At 42.3% G+C, this 19,358-nt stretch overlaps 3 protein-coding genes across 3 annotated transcripts in view; 2 read left to right on the top strand and 1 right to left on the bottom strand.

The window, feature by feature from the left end:
* plekhh2 (pleckstrin homology domain containing, family H (with MyTH4 domain) member 2) overlaps nt 1-8,053 on the bottom strand; it is a 38,663-nt gene extending 30,610 nt beyond the window's left edge. Inside the window, exons 1-2 of the mRNA XM_049601326.1 lie at nt 7,901-8,053; nt 4,838-4,973 (exon numbers count right to left, since the gene is read on the bottom strand). Of these exons, the coding sequence (XP_049457283.1) occupies nt 4,838-4,960 (123 nt within the window). The 5' untranslated portion in view covers nt 4,961-4,973; nt 7,901-8,053. The remainder of the gene's footprint in view (nt 1-4,837; nt 4,974-7,900) is intronic.
* epcam (epithelial cell adhesion molecule) overlaps nt 1-19,358 on the top strand; it is a 215,520-nt gene that overhangs the window by 35,214 nt on the left and 160,948 nt on the right. The gene's annotated exons all lie outside the window — the stretch shown is intronic.
* Nucleotides 8,584-19,358, top strand: part of thada (THADA armadillo repeat containing) — a 123,038-nt gene continuing 112,263 nt past the window's right edge. Inside the window, exons 1-19 of the mRNA XM_049601325.1 lie at nt 8,584-8,629; nt 9,070-9,151; nt 9,320-9,429; nt 9,995-10,125; nt 10,561-10,709; nt 10,818-10,850; nt 10,949-10,997; nt 11,134-11,327; nt 12,455-12,549; nt 13,168-13,391; nt 13,580-14,292; nt 14,552-14,706; nt 14,828-14,983; nt 15,183-15,290; nt 15,392-15,515; nt 16,929-17,074; nt 17,328-17,556; nt 17,665-17,800; nt 17,941-18,077. Coding sequence (XP_049457282.1) covers nt 9,079-9,151; nt 9,320-9,429; nt 9,995-10,125; nt 10,561-10,709; nt 10,818-10,850; nt 10,949-10,997; nt 11,134-11,327; nt 12,455-12,549; nt 13,168-13,391; nt 13,580-14,292; nt 14,552-14,706; nt 14,828-14,983; nt 15,183-15,290; nt 15,392-15,515; nt 16,929-17,074; nt 17,328-17,556; nt 17,665-17,800; nt 17,941-18,077 — 2,962 coding nt within the window. The 5' untranslated portion in view covers nt 8,584-8,629; nt 9,070-9,078. The remainder of the gene's footprint in view (nt 8,630-9,069; nt 9,152-9,319; nt 9,430-9,994; nt 10,126-10,560; nt 10,710-10,817; nt 10,851-10,948; nt 10,998-11,133; nt 11,328-12,454; nt 12,550-13,167; nt 13,392-13,579; nt 14,293-14,551; nt 14,707-14,827; nt 14,984-15,182; nt 15,291-15,391; nt 15,516-16,928; nt 17,075-17,327; nt 17,557-17,664; nt 17,801-17,940; nt 18,078-19,358) is intronic.

The following is a 19,358-nucleotide window of genomic DNA, read 5'->3' on the forward strand; positions in this document are numbered from 1 at the left end:
GGGATTTTGCAGTGACGTACATGCGCCCCCGCACAGCTTTAAAACAACAAGCTCTGGCCTGGCGGTGGGAGCCGCAGTAGAGAAAAAAAACATCAGCAGGGGTCTGGATGTTAACATGATGAGCTCATAGCATCAGAAGGTCAGGGAGCACAAAGTGACGGGTCATTCTACAACAAAAGTACACGAGTCAAATAACTACGTGTTGATTCTGAGCGATATCAGCTCAGTCTGCATACCACATTAAAAAGGAGATTTTAGGTTTTCATTTCTGCAAGACTTGGCAGTATGCCTTTAATTAAAAGTCTGATACTGGCCACATAGTTTCATTCATGTCTGATATGATGAGACAAGTTTGGGTTTACAGGAGAATTTATAGATGCTTTTTCATACCACCCAACTAAACTCTGACAGGTTTACTGAGTCTTTGTATCTAAATTGATGAGAAATAAAAAATACTGATATCAGGACATAATATTTGTGGTCTTTGGTAAAGGTCAACCGATTCATCAGTTCGGCCGATTATTCAGCACTGGTGGGACTTTGTAGAAACTATCGTTAATGCCAAAATGGGGCTCCGATAGTGGCCCGTGGCTGTAACCTCTACTGGTCACATGCGTAGGGCCGTGAGCCTTTTGCACTGAGTATCCCACATGCAAAGTCAAGGTAATGTGTGCTTAAGATAATTTGTATGACTGAAATAAAAGTTAAATTAGTTAGTTAAAGCCCCTACAAGGAACTTTCATATTGAGTTGATTTTGGCGACCCCGTGGACAAAAGCGGTAGTGTTTTGCCGGAATGAAGCCTACATTTCCCATGAGCTCTAGCGCGTATTGTCGTAAAGACGCTTACCTGGCTCGCACATGTGTTTGTTTTGGGGATGAATGAAACAACAAGACGGGAAAACTTTGCCCCCGCTCCTATCGGGGATCCCAGCTCACCTCTGCCGTGCCCCAGCTCTACCTCTCTGGCGTAAGCGCCACTGCTGCCGGAGTAAACGCAGCAGTTGGCTGGTAAGGCTGAAGGCCTGTTTGGCGAGCACTTCCACGGCTTCTTGGACTGAGTATGGAGCGGTGCCTCGCCTCTTTATTTCTCGGCACTCGCTGGATCCTGTCCATGCCTGGCTGGTACGTGTCGTCGGCCCGGATGAGGTGTTCCAGCCCCACGGCCCCTGCTCTCCTCGTCCCCGCTGGCGCGGGTGAATCTGCGCAACCTGCGGCCTCTGTGTGTGGCTCCCTGGACAGCTAACGCCGTGGACCCGCTGGCTCCTGCCAGGATTGGGCTGGTAAATGCTGCTATTTTAACTCCCCGCGGACATCGGGTCGAGGAGGAGGAATAGCGACTATTTAAAAGAGTCACTATAAATGTAAGCAGCTGGGTAAGATGCCAAGTGTGCCGTCTGAGTGCCGTAAATCGTTTCGTACTGGAAGCGACCTGGGGTGGACCCGGACACAGTTTCCTAAAGGTATGGATATACACTATATAGAAATAGCTTATCTTCACACCGATGGTCTCATTTGCTGTTGTAGGTCACGCACAGACATCAGCAGAAACGAGAGACTTTTGCATATCCAGTTAAAAGTTCCTTGTAGTGGCTTTAAATTTAGGCCAGCTTTACTTCTTTATTAGGGGCATTATAAGGTTGCTGGTTAGCATTATGTGCTCTCTCTGTTTTGCTAGCAAGCATGGTCGGTGGTCCTTGATTAAAAAAAACTGTTGAACTCTTGTTGAACTCTGAATCACTGGGAACCAAATGAGGTAAAATGAAAGGATTACTGCTAGAGTATTGAGTGTGACAAAACTGTGTCAATGCATGGATGCAAAGTATCTTTTTATTTTATGAATTATTAACTGACAAAGTTTTTTGGGGACATAATTTGCAGTTGAATAACTGTAATATAAGTTTATATTTATTTACTTTATATTGCAATATAAAGTATGTCTTGCAATTCTCTGCCTATCGCAAAACATTAAGAATCGTGACAATATTGTATCATGGGGCCTCTGGCGATTCCCATCCCTATTGTGACTCCAGTTTGAAAAAGCCAAACTAACATGAGACTACTTTAACACAATACAGACAAGCTACAGTAACTATAAGGTCTACACCACTAAACTAACAGTTGACACCACTCAAGGAGAGCAAATAAACTGTTGAATTTGAGGTGAATTATATTTGTGCAGAGGCTTCTTGAAAACACATTGTGTGTTATTCTGAGTTTAATGGTGTGTTTTATGATGCTCAACGGAAAAATGTTTTAAACATAGTTAAATACAAACCTGTCAAAAAGGATGGATAAGACCAAAAATATGCAGCAGAGACTTTCACATGTGCTACGTGGGCTGCAAAAACCCACCAAAGCCAATCTTTATTCCAAGTCTCTCCCGGAGTTTGTTTTGCTGTCCAGCTGAGCTTACTTTGACTCTGTAATTGACTGGAGCTGGGTCAATCCCATCATGCAGTGCGTGGAGGAGCCCTGTGGTCAGACTGCTGTTTACATTAGAGCTCTAATCAGCCTCCCTGGAGAGCAGCTTCAGATCTAGGCCACTGAGCAGTTTGGGCCGGCCCAGTGTCGGCCAGCTGGGAGGGACGGCCTGCTCTGTACCCACCAGACACACCACAACTCTCTGTTTGAGAGGACCGCATGTTAACGATTCTTTAATTTTGGAACTGTCTTTGATGCAGTGTCCAAATCTTTCTAGATATCACCTGCTACCCAACAACGTGGCCAAAGTTGGAGTTTTAGTAGGTCGCACTCAGGCTCCTGTACCCACCCTGTTCTTCTGTTGATGTCTGACAACCTTAGACCCCTGACTGGTTTTGTTTCCGTATACAGTAACAATGATTCTGCGGTTTAATCGCCAAAGCCCTTCTGGTTTTCATTCAGTCTGTTTCATTCAGGACTATTTTATACCTAGGATGCCAGCTGAGTGGAATTTCCTGTAATTAAGCAGCTGATGGAAAATGAGCAATATACTGGTTCAGGATTAAAATGTCTGCTATGTGTGGTGGTAACAGTTACTTTTGCTTTACTTCCTTCAGCTACTTCTGGTTCTTCCTGTCCTTGAAATCAACTGAGGTCAGCCATCATCGAGGATGTAGTGATCTCTTAAATGCATCTCAAAGGAGACTTAGAGTGGTGAGGGAGCAGGTGTTTTCCATGCTAAAGTTGTTAGAGAAAGGCAGCACCATTACAATAGAAATCACCGAAATCAAGTAATTTGTTATCTAATCTGGTTGGACAGTAACAGGGCTGGCTATTGTGGAAACAATATGACTGTTGAACTAGAGCGAATTAGAGGAGTAAAGTAGCAATGGACCCTTCCCTTCTTCCGGCACTTTGCTCAGACAGTGTCCAAAATGACAGTCTCGGGGTCTCCAAGTTTTGCGGCATTGTATACCATACGGGTTACCTGCTGATCCACTAAACAATTACTTGCTGTCAGTCTGCTGCTATCTACCATTTGGCTAATGTTAGGCTTATTTGTAGCTAGGTTTATGTATAGAGGCTGTGTAGTCTGAACCAAGGTGGCAAACTCTTCAGTGCCTCGCACACTGGCAGTGCATTAACAGCATCACATTTCTGTTCCTACCTGTCACAATAAAAGCTCTCTAGAGACATACATACTACATCACTGTTTACCAGAAGGAACCTATTCAAAGGCTGAGGCTGTGGCGAGCTGTTCAATAATAATTTTGGTTCAGATTTAGCTCTGCCTCTTTTTTAAGTCTGTATTTAACATAATACTTTATTTTCTAAATGACATGTACTGTACTGAAAGAAACATATGTGCCAGTCCTCTTGGCCAGTGAGTCAAAAAGTTAATTTCGGACACTGTGCTCAGACCACGCATGTCTTTGAACTTGGCTTTCGTCCTGATTCCAACTACACACATGTAAAGTTTCGTGACTCTTTTGTGCGTGGTTGCAATGTTATCGGGTTAACAAAATCTGTCCACAGACAGACAGACAAACATTTCTACACATGCAAAAGTACTCAAAACTCCTTCTGTGGTAGTTTCTGCTGCAACTGGTGTCACCAGGACCACATTTTGCCATGATGACACACACAGACTCATGTGGTGAAAACAATACCAGCCGTCGTGACGTTGTCGTGGCTCGTATTGTTTAATGTTTCTGCCTGACTGTAACACTGTGGGTTCAGAAGGCTACCCATGGAAAGAGGAATAACAGCGGAGCCAGTGGCAATGATCAAATGTGTGTTTAATCTGAACCATCGATTATAAAAACACTTTTACAACTTTGTCTACTTTTTCTTTATTGGTCAATACTTGAAGTTCCTCTTCCTCTCTGACATTCAAGTGCACTTTAGCTCATTTGGGAAAAATGAGGTAGCTCGACCCAGCTTCAACCAAGATTTTAATTGGAACATTTTTTTTGCTTGGTTTCTCCCTTACATCTGTTTTGTTCTTCAGTAAAAAGTGTTATTTCTATCAGTCGCATTCTGTGATGCCCTGACTAGCAATTAATCTATAATCAGTACTGAAGCAGCAGTCATAGGGTGTCAACATTTTCTTTCTTTAAAGGTGTTTATTATTTCCACATGTTGTAGGAACGAGGAGTGAAAATGTCCAATCCGGTAAAAGCAATTCCTCCATCCTCACATCTCTCTTGCAGGAAATGAGGAGCTACCTTTGCTAAATGAAAAGCACCTGTTCTGTACATACACTAAGTGTTGTTCAGATCTCTCACCTTTATCTTTACTACACACTCTTCCTCACTTAGACAAGACTCAATCTGGCATCTTATAAATCATAAACTGGTTTCATTCACTGTTTGGCCACCGCAGATTCACAGAATGACGTTTACTGAACCAACCTTGTCAGCTGTGAGCTCCCGAATCTTGATTATCTGCACCCTGAACTTCATGAGCAGCGCCTCCAGGACCATACATTTCTCCTTCCAGTCCTCCTGGCTCATGGCCTCCTCCCCCTCCGCCATACCGCCTGACCCTCTGGAGAACACAAAGAGACAAACACACAGCATTGAGAGACAGAGAGTAAGTACATACAATAAAACAATGACTGTCTACATGTTTCCTGTGGGAAAAATAGTCCTTTCATTTTCCCCTTCAAGCTGCGCAGGATCCAGGGTTTTAATCCAGAGCACATCAGCAGTGAATGATTGCAGAAGTAGAGGAAATTAAAGGGACACTTCACCTCAAAATCTATCCTGTAGTGCTATTTATTAGTCTAGATTGTTTTGGTGTGAGGTGCCGAGTGTTGGAGATATCGGCTGTTGAGATGTCTGCCTTTGCTCCAGTATAATGGAACTGGATGGCACTTGGCTTGTGGTGCTCTGAGTGCCAAAATATATTTCAGAGACTCAACGGCAATGTCTTTTTCCAGAAATCATGACCCTGATATTTAAGATAATCCATGGACCTTGTTGTGAGCAGTTTCATGTAGTAACTGTTTTCTTTCTGCGGAATTACACCCACAAACCGTATAACTACGAAGAAGGAGGGGTGCATTTGCAGCTAACTCACCGAGTACCACTGAGCTAGCTAACATTAGAGCCCAGCCGAGAAAGACATTAGTTTATATCTCGTGCTGTATATTTGAGAGAAGGCAGACATCTCTACGGCTGATATCTCAAACACTCGACAACTCACACCAAAACAATCTAGACTGCACTACAGGTAGCAGGAAAAATATGTGTTTTTGATACTCGCGTGAACCTCCCCTTTAACAATCAAAAGTTCCAGGTATTCCAGGCATTGGTTGGAAACATCTCCAAACAGCACTGAAACTTATCAGCACTGATGCGTACTTGTGTCCACTGTGCATCAGGGCAAGAAGTGCTGGATTTGTCAGTTCTTAAATAACATGAAATGAATCATACTTCATCACATTTATCATTACCGGTAACTTATTCATTCATTCATTTCTGTAACCGCTTATCCTCTTGAGGGTCGCAGGGGGGCTGGAGCCTATCCCGGCTGACACTGGGTGAAAAGCACCATATCAGTACTAAATACTTGAAACCAGTATATTGCATCTCTAACCCAAATACGCACAAACATATCTAGACACAGACAAAACAACAGACAGAGGGTTTATTGTTGTGCAGATGTTTTGCCACCAGCCAGCACCTGAAAAATTCCAGGGTCGAGCCTAGCTGGACCAGTGTGGACAGTGGGTGTCTCACTATGGCTTAGCCAAACAGAAAACCACCCCTGTTGCTCCAAAACACCTCAACGCCCTCCCTGGGATGTAGTTGCATCATGTTTTCCAGCACTATCATAGGCAAACAGGCGATACGCAGAGAGAGAGTGAGAGAAGAGATGAGAGACACAAATGAGGATCTCTGATGGACGAGAGCAGCAGCAGGAGGAGGAAGATAGAAAGCCTGGGTTTCTCTTCCAAGTAATAACCTCTCATTACCAGCCTGGCCTCCTCACAAAGAGACTGCAAACATGTGTGGAGGAAGGCCATAAACTGGTTTCCACTGGCTTATTTCTGTTGCCTGTTTGCTGTGGTAAACACTGACGAAGGCAAGGGGGAAAAATAGAGCACTCATCCCACAATACAAAACAACATGAATGACTATGGGCGAGGAATTTAACATGACATATTGCATGTGGATAACACTATAATGGCATACGAGCTGAGGAATTGTGATGCCATGTATCTATTCTTACATTATACCATTTCAAAAAGGAAAAAAAAATGATTTTTTACTTTTAAAGATATCAAGATATGCTGTCAAACTAATCTTATATTGTTTTTAATATGCTGTTTACACTATATTGTTGTGAATCATCATAAGAGCAGGGTTTAAATGGACAAGCCTAATTAAGTTTTATTGTGAATTCTCTGTAAGACCACCCTCTCTCACCTTCTACATAATCCAATTTATTAAGATTTAAGTTGAATAAAACCCTTGACTTACACTAATAAAAACCACAGTAATACACAGCAGTGCCTCACAGTTGATCTCGAATTTCCTTCTATGTACATGTTTTGCAGATAATAAGATCCTATGAGAATATTAGTCATTTTTCTATATTGGAGGACAGTTATATTTTTTCTCCAAGCATCATTCCACAGTGATGATGAAAAGATGTGTTTGGTGGAAAACCAAAGTCAATTTAACCCCTGAACCCTGACTCTGGGCTTCTTTTTGTCTCTTTCTCTCTGTCTCACTTCCTGTTGAGTGAAGTCTGTGTAAAGAGACCATGGAGCAGAATTTGCTGTCTGTGTGCCTCCCTGTGTTTTGGGCTGGTGATGTGCTGAGCCATTAAATCCCTTTTACGCACTGTTTATGTATTAAAATGAAGAGTTACTCCACCAGATTCTTTCAGTATTTACACAGAGACTGAAAAAGTCGACAGCGGGGCAACAATCTGGGGCAAAATTTGTAACTTTAAATTGTTTGTGTTACTTTAAAATGAATTTACAGAGACTGTAACACATAAAAGCCCAGGTATTATTGTTCCCTGTTATGTCAAAAGAATAATTTTAAATTTAATTTACAACAACACATATTGTGGTGTCTAAATTTTAGGGTTGTAGCTCTGAAGAAAAAGCTTAATATGACACTAATGATCAAAAGACACAAATTTCACCACTTTCTTTGGTTCAACCTGTGTATTTATTATCAGTCGTGACAAAACAGTACAGTATTCACATCCATATGTCCAACTTAATCGTCAATTTCAAATCACTATGTGATACCAAATAGCGGCCAACTGAGAAACACTCACATTCAGCAAAGATTCAGTGTTAATTTGTCCCACAGGTGAATGTAAAACACCGTTTGAACCATTATTCCTATATAAAAGACCTTTAGCTAAACCCGTGCCATTGAGACAGACAACTCTGCGCCGTTTCCTATTTAATTAAAAACTGAAATTTTCTTCAAAGTTTCTCGACTTACCCTTAAGAATATTTGATGGACAGGAACTATACGAAGGACTTCACGTCATGTCGACTCCAGCGTCTGTACATTTCTTGTTATTCCTGTGGAGAAAATCCTAATTCATGAGTAAAACGGTGAATTTGTCCCTTGCCCAAAGGATTTCATTTCAGCTCTCAGGAGAAAGTTGGAGACGGGGTTGGATTGAGAGGGTGTGGCTTCGCACAATACGTCCAATCACACATTTAGTGGGCGTTTCCCTGCGGTGCACGACCACTCTGTCTCTGTGTGATTGACATGGGATATTCAGCAATAGTAAGCCGGAGCGCTATTTTATGGACAGACCAGCTTCTGAAGGCGGGCTGTAACAATTTGTCGGAAGTGACGTCTTACATGTGCAGCATGGACCACAGGTCTGTCAAGCGTGCGAGAAAAGTAAAGGAAGCCAAACAAGTGTGGCTTCAAAGTGAAAGTTTTATGAAGTTCAAACAAGTCTGTAAAGTTTCTCCAAACATAATTTTGTTTAAAAAACATTTTATTTCAATATTAAAATCAAAAAAAGGACATACACACTCACAAAAACAGATATAAGTGGCATTTTGTTTTGTTATTGGTCATGTTTTTTTCCAAGCCATTTTTATTCTGAAAATATATACCGGAAGTTAACACTTTTTTCCCCCGCAGCTTCACTTTCGGCACCGCAACCAGCAGAATCAGAGGACCTCCAAGTATAGCTCATGCTGGATTGAGGTAAATGCTACTAATATTTAACTTTACACTTTAATTTCGCTGTTCAGTTAATTTATTGTTATGTCGTTGTTTCCGTGTTTGGCGGCTGTGCCTCGCCATTTAATTTTGGACGCAGAGTCAGTGACAGACAGCTAGCAATAGTTGGCTAACATTACTTCTAGCAGCAGGAGTTTTAGCTAAGGTAAAGCGAAATATGCTGTAACCGTAGAAAGTGTGGACATTAAGTTGTCTTGTGTGTTTTTGTGTGTGAGACAGACAGACAGACAGACAAAGTAACAGACAAACAGTCAAGACAGGGTTTGGGTTTTACATATAAGGAGAAACAGTTAATTTGCTAATACCAGGTGTTTCTTTTATCCAACCTCCAGTATTGCTCTAATGGAAAGCTTAACCCTCAGACACTCATGGATATAACATAACTGTGTTTGCTCCTCACACAGGGCAGAGTCATGGTGGTGAAGAAGAAGACAGCCAGGGTAGAGGCTGTGGTTTTGGAGGAGGAGAAACTGCACCAGCTGATAGGTAATGTGACCAAACTACTGACCAGCAAACAAACTGTTGTTACTAGAAACAGAGACCTGTAATTAATCCCATTGGTGCTCCCAAAAAGATAAAGGACAGAACACTTATCTACCACATTATATAGTATGTCATAGTATTTGATGTCTAGCAATGTGTGATCTTTCCCAGCATCCCTGTCTTTGGATGGAGGAGAGGATGGAGTCAGGCAGGTTGCCCAGACCCTGCAGTCCTGCTTGGAGCTGACAGATCCAGTGCAGCAGATCCAGCTGGTTAAAAAGGTTGGTTTTGGTAGCAAAGTGTGGAATTATAATAATAATATAATAAATAGGGGTGTAAATCACAAGCTTCATCATCACAATACAATACTATATAGATTCCTTAGACAACGCTACAAGTCTGTGGCAATACAATTTGGATTTAATTTGATGCAGGGACTTGTGGTTGATAATGAGACGACATCAGTAAATATGTTTGGAAAGGAGGTGTGCATACAGAAATTGTGGCAAAGAGGGCGGTGGGAATTTCAAAATAAAGGCACATCTTTAAAATGATGATATGTACCGTTTTCACTTTGCTTTGATGATATTGGATTGTTGATCAATGAATAAATAAATCCATCCAGATCAAACAACTGTTACACCCCCAATAATAAAGTACCTTCCTGTCATCTTCAACTTGCAGGGATTATGTTGACTTTATAGACAAATGGCTTGATCAAACACATTGTATAACAACAAGATTAGTATGTGTCTATGATGATATGCATCACATCATTTAACAAATTATCTGGATTGAGTGCTACCATATACAGTATATAACCGTTATGTGTCCATATTGCATCAGGCAGGGTCCCAGCTGGAGGCACTGAGTGAAGAGGAGCCTGACGGAGCTCTTCTGGATGCCTGTCTACACACCCTGTCTTTGGTCTACACCTCCCTGCAGGCCAAGAACCCCCTACGACGAGCCATTGCCAGGTACATAGCTAAATTTGAGTGTTCTTAGTTTGAAACACATCTGTTCAAGTAAAGGAGATGGAGACTCTTATGTCATTTTAGTGGTGACTTGCTTGTTACAGATTTTATTTTGCCTTCAAATAGCAAATGGCAAGATTTGATCCTTTGTTGAAATTGCAGAACTTATAATCTAAGTCCTTGTCCTAACAGCAATGTAAATTCCATATCAGTGTATCAATAGCATGGAGTTGTGAATGTTTATCCCCTGTGAATTACTCTCAGACCAAAAACTTAGGAGTCCCTAAAATATACAGCCTTGTGTTTTTTTTTTGTTTTTTATTTATTTATTTATTTTTTAACTCTGCCAGTGAGAGGTTACTTTTAGTCTTAGGATGTTTTGTGAATGTGGCCCCTGATATCTGTCTATGATATGATGTCTATTTGTTGCTTTCTCAGTGCCTTAGGTTCAGTACCAGCCTGGCTACAGGAACGGACTGTAAACAGTTTGTCTGCCTGCTTGTCTGACTGTCTGTCCAAGGCAACTTCAGATCAGTATCCACACATTGTAGACACCATCACTGCCTGTCTGGATGGCTTCAGTCTCGGTGAGCGGGTTATTACCGTTATTCTTACTGCACACTTCACTACAGATATCTGCTAAATTGTAATTCCTGTCGTAGAATAACTAACTTTCCAAAATTTCTTATCTCCAGGTGAGAGATGCATTAACAAACTGCTGCCTGAAGGTTAGTATCCAGCTTTCTTGTTGTGGAATAACTTTAAGTGAGGAGTTTCTGTTTTTAAAAAGCCTCTCATTGACTGTCTTCTCATCTCCTCTATGTAGTGTTGCAGTTCCTTCACAAGGGATTGAGTGAATACCTTCACCAGAACAGGTATAGAGGCATATTCTGTGCTCCATATTTCTCCATATCACTTTTGCTTTATACTTAGATTTATACTTTGTGACCATATGTTGCTAATTGTTCCATGTGATCCATGTGTCTCTGTCGCCCCCTGCTGCTGCTCAAGTGGTCTAGCAGGACGTCACATTGCCCAGGCCCAGCTGATGCAGTCCTGCCTGGCTGCGGTAAAGACCTCCATGCTGGTGATCCAGAGATCCCAGGAGACCATCAGCACTGCCCTGCAGGGTGAACAGAATCATTGCAAGCTGGACGACACACTGAGCAGCCTCCTGGGCTGCTACACACACATCCTCACTGATGGTAAGAAACAGGACTGAAAAATGTAGAAACACCAGGAGTATACAGAGACATGTGGACCTTGTTCCCAATGTCTCCCAGTGTTTATTAAACGTCTCTTAAAGGAGCACTTCACCCCCCATATGTCAGTTACTCACCCCATGGTTCATTCAATTCACAGAGCTTTTCTTGCATGCCTCCATGATGAACAAATAATCCAAAAATAGAGAAAATTCTTGATGAATTTAAGTAAAAGGGGTCTGCATTTAACAACAGCAGATCTACATCAAAAAATTTGTTTGCAAACTGTCACAAAAACTCATGGAGTTTAATCCAAGTCTCATTTATCCAGTTTGATTCTCTCTTCAAAGCAAGACCATCTACAGCTGCCTTGACCAGTTAGTTTGTTTGAGTTATTGTGTGAATTTGGTGTTTTAAAGGGTTAATGTGGACTCACCAAAGTCACATTATAACTTAAAAAAACTAACTGATCAAGACAGTGGTGGACCAGCAGCTCTGCGTTCAGCAAGGTAAAAATATGTTTTTTTGTCAATGGAGTCTGGCTTTGAATAAAGTATAGGTAAGTTTAACGTTTAGATCAGTTTTGATATAGTTTTGCTGTTAATAAAAAGTAGCCCCCTGTGACTTCAGTTCATCAAGAATTTTCTCAGTTTTTGGGTCCTTCGTTCACTGTGGAGGCATGCGAGAAAAACAAAGTTTTCTTCATGAATTCAATGTAACAAAATGTGAGTATTTGAGATAATCATTTGGCTTGTTAAGTGTCTCTTAAAACCAATTGTCAGTTTTCATCATGACATAAACTAAAATAAGTATTTCCTGGGAAATTATGTATTTTAATATGAAATGTGTTATTAATTACTGATTACAAACATTTTTGAATGATACTGATTATGTTCACAAACAAATCAGCAGATGGAGTGCAGTGCCTTGCTCAGTGGAGTCTCAGTTGTAGTAGCTAGAGGTCATGTAAATTATTTTTCATGAGCTTCCCAAACTCCTGATTGCTCCAAGATGTTAAATGATGGCCATTTATACTTACTGTATAAATATGAAATAAGTAACCAAAAATACCTCCATGTACATACTTTCCTCTCACTTCTTTCCTCCTCTGTTTCCTTTCCTGCTTCTAGAGGAATTCATCCAGTCAGTGCAGAGTACAGCCGGTATGGCTGTGGTGTTATTAATCAGGTCTGTCATTGGTTGTGGAGATGAAGTTGCCTCTGTGGTGAGTTGAGGATAAAGAACTCTGGATCATGCTCATTATGTAAACATTGTTGAGAACATTTACTTATGTTCTGAATGAGACTGAGTTGTAAAGTAATGATCGTGGAAATAAATGTCTTTCTTTAACATGCAACACAACAAATATAAAAACCCAGCTACGTAAAACAGTATTAAAATGTAAATCGACAAGGTTATGCTCTCAATTAAGTTATTAATTGTTTAGTCATATGAAATGTCAATAAGTTGTGAAAAGTGTCCATCACAATTTCCCCTCAGCCTGAAGTGATGATGTTAAATTGCTTGTTTTATGCAACCAACTAAAGCAGTTCCAGATTAATGCTAAATTAATACTTTCATTTGAACAGCATTATAAAAAGTAAAAAAGTGTAGCAAGAAATACTTCCTGTCTGCAGGTCCTAACAAGGCTTTTAAATATTTATAATCTGATCTCATTCATGGTCCTAAATTCTTCCAAAGGCACACACAATTCGAACATACAATAGAATGGAAATGTGTAAGTATGACATAAAAAATATCTGCCGAAATATTTCTTGCAAAAACCTGTGGTCATTCTCTGAAAATGTTCTTGGTTGTTCTTGTCTGTGTGTTTGTTTGTCAGGTGTGCAGTTTGCTGCGTAGCTCGGCGCAAGGTTTGGACTCAGCTCCTCAGTGGCTAAAGCAGAGGTGTGAGGGTCTGTGTACCAGTGGGCACCCACCGGGTGTCTCTCTGTATTTGTGCCACGGGGCTCTGGCCATGTTGAGCTGGAAGGGTGCTCTCCCTGGGCCTCAGTGGGAACAGCTGCTGCTGTTGGTCCCAAACACGCTGCTGGATCTAGATGTCAGGTAGGTTTGTTAAACCGATCCCTACTCAGTACTGGGTAGTCCAGATTATAACCCTTTCTCAAATTAGAGTTAGTATCAAAAGTCCTTTAAAACAGATAATTAAGATGTTGCCCAGAGTAATATTATGTCTGACTACTTGACCTCTGTGAAGCATCTCAAGAGTGGGTCTGTTTTTTTCTTTGCTGTAGTATAAAGGAGTCCAGTACAGCCATGGTGGTTGCTCGGGTGCTGACCCTGTGGAGTGGTGCTGCCCTGGACTGTCTGCAGGGAGAGAGGCAGCCCTGCCCTCCCCACCTTCAACAGTCCCTCAGTGGAGGCTCAGAGCTACAGCGACACCTGCTGGAGCACATCTACTCCCACTGGGAGCACCCACTAGACGGAGTCCGTCACCAAACCCGCTCCCTGTTCCGCAACCTTCTCCTCCTCCATCAGCACACCAACCCGTCCATCTCTGACCCAACCAATGACTCCTACATCACAGAGCTCACCAAAAGCCTGCTGGGACTTGAGTGGCACATGCGGGGGAAGTACGGCTCCTTGGGCTGCCTTGTGGAGCTCTATGGGGCAGGGTACCTGCTTGGCATCCAGCCTCAGCTGCCTTCATGTCTCCTGGGCCTGATGGGTGACCAGACCCTGGCTCCTTATGCCAGCGACCTCCTGGAGAGGCTGTTTGTCAGCCACAAGTCACAGCTGGCCAGTGAGGCCGGTGCAGCCACAGAGGACTGGATGGAGCGTTGGCACCAGACATGGGTAACCCCCCTGCTACAGGTGCTCTGCCGAGCCAGACTGGATCAGACCACGTACATTCTGGACTATTTCCTGCCTAAACTGCTCCGCTGCAGCCCCTCCAGTCTGGTGCACATGGTGCAGGCCCTGCAGGACACACCACCATGCAGCACAGGTAGGAGCACAAATACACATGTCTGCACACAAAAAAAATTCACATGCTAAGTATCTGCATCTATTTTCTCTCTTTCCTTCTGGTCATTCTCATGATATGTCAGCTGCACAATAATGTCTCTCAATTTCAAAAAGCATTCTGTTGTGGTAAGAAATATGTTCAAAATGTTTTCTCCACAGTTACAGTAGGAGCATTCTTTAACACAGTTATGACAAAATTTACAACTGTTCTAAAATTGTTGTTTTTCTTTTTTTGTTAGGTCCTTCAGGCAGCAGGGGGGCGCTGGGAGCTCTCATGACATGCCTGCGGGCAGCCAGAGCCCAGGGTGTTGTTCCCTCTTCAAAGGAGGGTCTGTGGGGAGGACTGGTGCCCCTCTCCCTACTCCAACAAGCACTGGTACACAAACATGATCAAGTGAGTGTCTGTATCCTCATGTATGTGTCCTTTGTTTTCAGTGTTGTAGGATTTTCATGAATTTTGTATGGCTTATATCTTGGATTTCCACACTCATGTGTCATCAAATCCTACTGTCCAGGTGAGGATGGATGCTTTGGGTTTAGTGTGTGAGAGCCACCGCAGCACTGAAGCTCTGACCTCACAGGAAATGGACCTGATGCGCCACTTCCTGCCGCCTAATCTCAACAGTCAGTCACCAGGTGTCAGACAGCAGTCAGTCAGCCTGTTGAAAAAGGTCAGCTATTCACCTCTCATTGCATTTTTTAAAAGGGATTTTAGTTTCTCACTCATTTTGAGATGTGAAGCTGGTAACAGTCAGCTTGTGGGCTGGAAGCAGTTTGTACTAGAAAATGAAAAAACACCTTTTGATGGCACGATTTAGTAATCAGATCAGAAATACTGCTAAATGGAGCTTGAACTCCTCTACTATACAGCTGCTCTGTCGAATGAAGGACAGCACTGTGCTGCTGCAGAAGAGACTGGTCCAGGAGAGAGACCAGGAGCAACGAGACAGAGACCAGCACACACTACACCTTTACAAGGTATGTAACATACCTAACACAACAAAGCAGAGGTCTGCCTGAGTCTTTTTCCTTTGTAAAAATGAAGTAAAGGGCTCTTTGTGTGTTTGTATGTGATGTAGGAGTTCCTGCATTGGCTGTGTGTGAGGCTGCTGGAGGTTTTGCTTCCTGGAGCTTCCTTCTCTAAATGCCTTATGTCCCTCCACCTGCTGTGTCTGCTGGGCGAGCTCTTCACCTACAGCACTGGTACGTCTGCTCTTCATCAGCAGCAGTCATGTATGGCTTACCAAACTTTACAAAACATCACAGCTGTGCAAAAATATGGTTGGTGTTATGGAAAATCAAGTATCTTGCTAAAGTAGATTTACAATACCAGCATTTTAAAATACATATATGCAATAAGTAATTGTAATGCATACGATTATGTATACCTGCCTGTAGGACGTCACTGATTTTGTTTATCTTGGTGTTGTTATGATTGGCACAGTCGTCATTTCATTTATTTTCAGTGCCAGAACTTCTTCGGCCTCCTGGTCATACAGTATGTATAGTACATAACATTGTTGCTAATGCCGAGTATGCACTAGAAGACTTTGAGAATACTTTTAAAAGACTCAAGTGTAATGCTCTCTCACATCTAAAGACAATGTGAGTTTTTAGTCACACACTATAATATTCCCTTTGAGATAATTTCCCATTCTGCTCCTGGCTGAAAACATTACACCAAACTCCCTTTAAAAATATTATTATAATTAAGACATTCTAACAATTCTTCTTGTGTCTGCAAAAACACTAAACTATAGAAACCCAAGATAAAAGGTGTTATATGTCTGTATAATATATAATATGTATAATATTCTCGTCAATTTGGCATCAATATGATCCATGAAGATAAACTGTATTGGTGTACAAACTTTACATTTTGGATTTTGTCGCCTCAAATCGCTACCAGCCTCTGTTGGTTAGCTGTGCTATTTTAGTGGGTGAAGACTGTGGGGAAAAAAATAATAAAAGTGCTGGTTGGTGGATCAGATAAATGCCGAATTAAACACTGACTCTTGTTGAGCCCACAACTCCTCCAGTTTCTTGTTCATTTCCACAGTCAAAGAGAAGAGAAACTCACTCACATTCTTGCACTCCTTATGTTTACTGTCTACCCGGTTTGCTCCTTCCTGTTTGGTGCTTGAGGAGAGCGTGCAGAATAATATTTAAAATGTTTGATTTTACTGGAATGTCAAGACGAGAAAAAGACACCTTATACCATATGATCAAGATCATGGGAGTGTGCCACAACTCTAGAAAAACTCAATTTGTTTGCCAAAATGAAATTGGTTGAGAAGTCATTTGGTGTAAGATTCATCAAAGAACTCAGGGCCGAGTGTTACATCTCATCCAACACGCTCAGAGCAGTTTGGAGTTCAGTGCTGTTTTCAAGGACACCTCAGTGTTGATGCCTGGCACATTCATGTAAAACCAGCGGCCAGCTCACATCTCTGGAATACATCTTTCTGTTGGTGCCTGGAGCAGCAGTCTATCCATTACTGGCCAGCCTCTTTACTTTGATGCCAACCTGACGCTCCAGCTGGCTCAGCGTATGCTCTCTTGTCACTCCCAGTCCTGTCCTGTGTTTCTTCTCATCTACCTCTCTGTTTTCCTCAGGCCCCGATGTGTTTGCCCTCGGTGAAGTCGTGACATCCTCCCATGCTCAGAATGTCCTCTACAGTGTTGCCAGCAACTTCCTGGAAGTCAAACAACTGGCGTCAGTGTTACTACAGCAACTCCCACCATCAGCCGTGGGACTACAGGTTAATATGAGGACCAGGCACAGTCACTGCACTGAAAATAATCTGCCTCAAGCATATTATATCCTAAAATGTGGCAGTTAAGATGTAGCATCTTTTTTAATTTTGTCAATGTAGTTTTTGTTTTGTGCTGACGTTAGTTTTTAGCGTTGTAATTGGTAGTAATTACGTTCCAGTTGCAGGAGAACAATCATTGACTTGTACTGTATACTCAAGTTGTTATCACTAATATCACCTTGCTTCTTCATGATGTGAGGTGCCAGAGAGGATGCGCTGTGTCCTTCAGGCAGCTCTGGACCTCAGCACCAGCACCAAGCCTTTTGACAGTGTCACAGCAGCCCATCTCCTCAACCTGCTGCTCCACCAGCCGCACCTGAGCCAGGCTCTGCTGCACTGTGCCCAGGAGCAGGGCCTCGATTTCCACCTTCCCTCCTCACCCGCCCAGGCTTCTGAGACAGTCATCTTGGAGCGCAACACACTGGCTGGTAAGATCCATGCATGCATAGCCCTAATACATAATATAATACATGTGTGTATGCATGTTGATACTGAGTAGAACAAATATCAAGATTGAATTGTTCTTCTGTCCTCAGTGATTCAGTTCCTGCTGCACTGTCTGCAGTTGGAGGTGTCGAAGGCAGAGTCATCTCTCTTGCAGGCGGCTGCTTCCTATCCTCTCTACGGCAGAGCCCACTGCATCACTGCTGTCCTGCAGCATCTAAACACTGAGTGAGAACATGAATCACAGTAACACATACACACATTAAACTACCTGTTTCCATTTGGATCATTTGGTTTGTTGTTGGCATGTATTTAAAGAGCTTTACCTTAGCCATATACTAATTAAATGTATGTTTGTGTGTGTTTAGGAGTTTGAGCCAGACTGAGCAGTGGAGGCATCTGGTATCAGAGCTGATCGCTGTGTGCTACCGGATGTCTGATGTGGTCTCCCCTGTAGTTCAGAGCTCCTCCCCAGAGGGGCTTATCCCCATGGATACTGATTCAGGTAATCAGATTGATCGATCGGATCAGACTGGTGCATACACTCAGTGGGCCTCATGCAGGAACACTTTAATATTTTTATCCTAAACCTCACACTTCTAATTCTGTGAGGTTGTTTGCACACTTTTTCCATTATATTTTCTAAATTGAGATTTGTTTTGCGGGTCCTTGAATGCAGCTCAGGTGGAACTATTCATTAGTTCTTTTTTCCTTAGTGGCAGTTTGTGGAGTTTGAGTCGCGAGGCGGATAATTGATCCATCAATCCAGTCAGCTCTGCTTTGATCAACTGATCAGAGGAGCGGCTCCTGCTGAGGCGGGTAAATGCAAATGTTTAGACCCAGTGCAATGAACGGTTAAGTTTTACTTTCACTGCTCTGGCAATGTTATGGTGGCCGGCTGCCACAAATAACTGAATGTGTTGGAAACCCTGCTGTGCAAAGTTTTTGTAAATTGCTTCTTTAAAGCAGCCGTGTGGAACTTTCCGTTTTTTTTCTTCCATGTCGTCATATATTGAAGTGAAACAACGTCTAACAAGTTGCTGTGTATTCTCTAAATAAAAACAAAAATCACATACCTGTCGATTAGGAAAAGGGCCAACTCGGGATCAGTTTTAAAACCTTTCAAATCTCTCAGCTCTCTCCACTTGGTGAATGCCCGACTGAGGTTTACACGCATTTGGGCTCGAGCCCTATCACTGTCCCGTTTAGCCTGCTTCTGTTCTTTTTCTTTTAGATCCTTCTCCTGCTCCTTCTTTATCCGCCATGACATCAAAGGTACAACCAAGTTCTTATAGATACATCTGGTAAAACTGTTATGTGTTCAGCAATGCCCGTTGGGTACCGCTTACTCGAAGAACACTCTCTGTAAACACAGCTCTTTTTCTTCTCTCAAATTATTGGTGGATTGCAAACAACTTCCTACTGTACAAGAGACTACTCCCTACTACATGTCATTTAGCCTGTTTCTTAAATCCTACTCGTAAACACAGCTCCTTCTTCTTCTGTGGTTTAATGGCTGCAGGCCGCTGCGGGCGTGCAGACTTACTTCTGCCTCCAGGTGCCGTATTCTGGTGTGCTGACTTTCGCTGTGTCTGACCCGACTGAGGCTACGCTAAATAGCTATATAGAGAAAGGCTTTTTTTGTCACTGTTGGGTTCAAATAAATATGCAGCTCCTTGGGGGGGGGGCAGTTTTATAAATGGTAAAAAGTTCCGCACAGCTGCTTTAAACTGCTGAAGTTAGCTTTTATCTTGAGCATTATCAATGCCAAAGTGCTATAAAGGGT

Source organism: Epinephelus fuscoguttatus, linkage group LG16, assembly GCF_011397635.1.
Source record: "Epinephelus fuscoguttatus linkage group LG16, E.fuscoguttatus.final_Chr_v1".
NCBI classification, from domain to species: Eukaryota; Metazoa; Chordata; class Actinopteri; order Perciformes; family Serranidae; genus Epinephelus; species Epinephelus fuscoguttatus.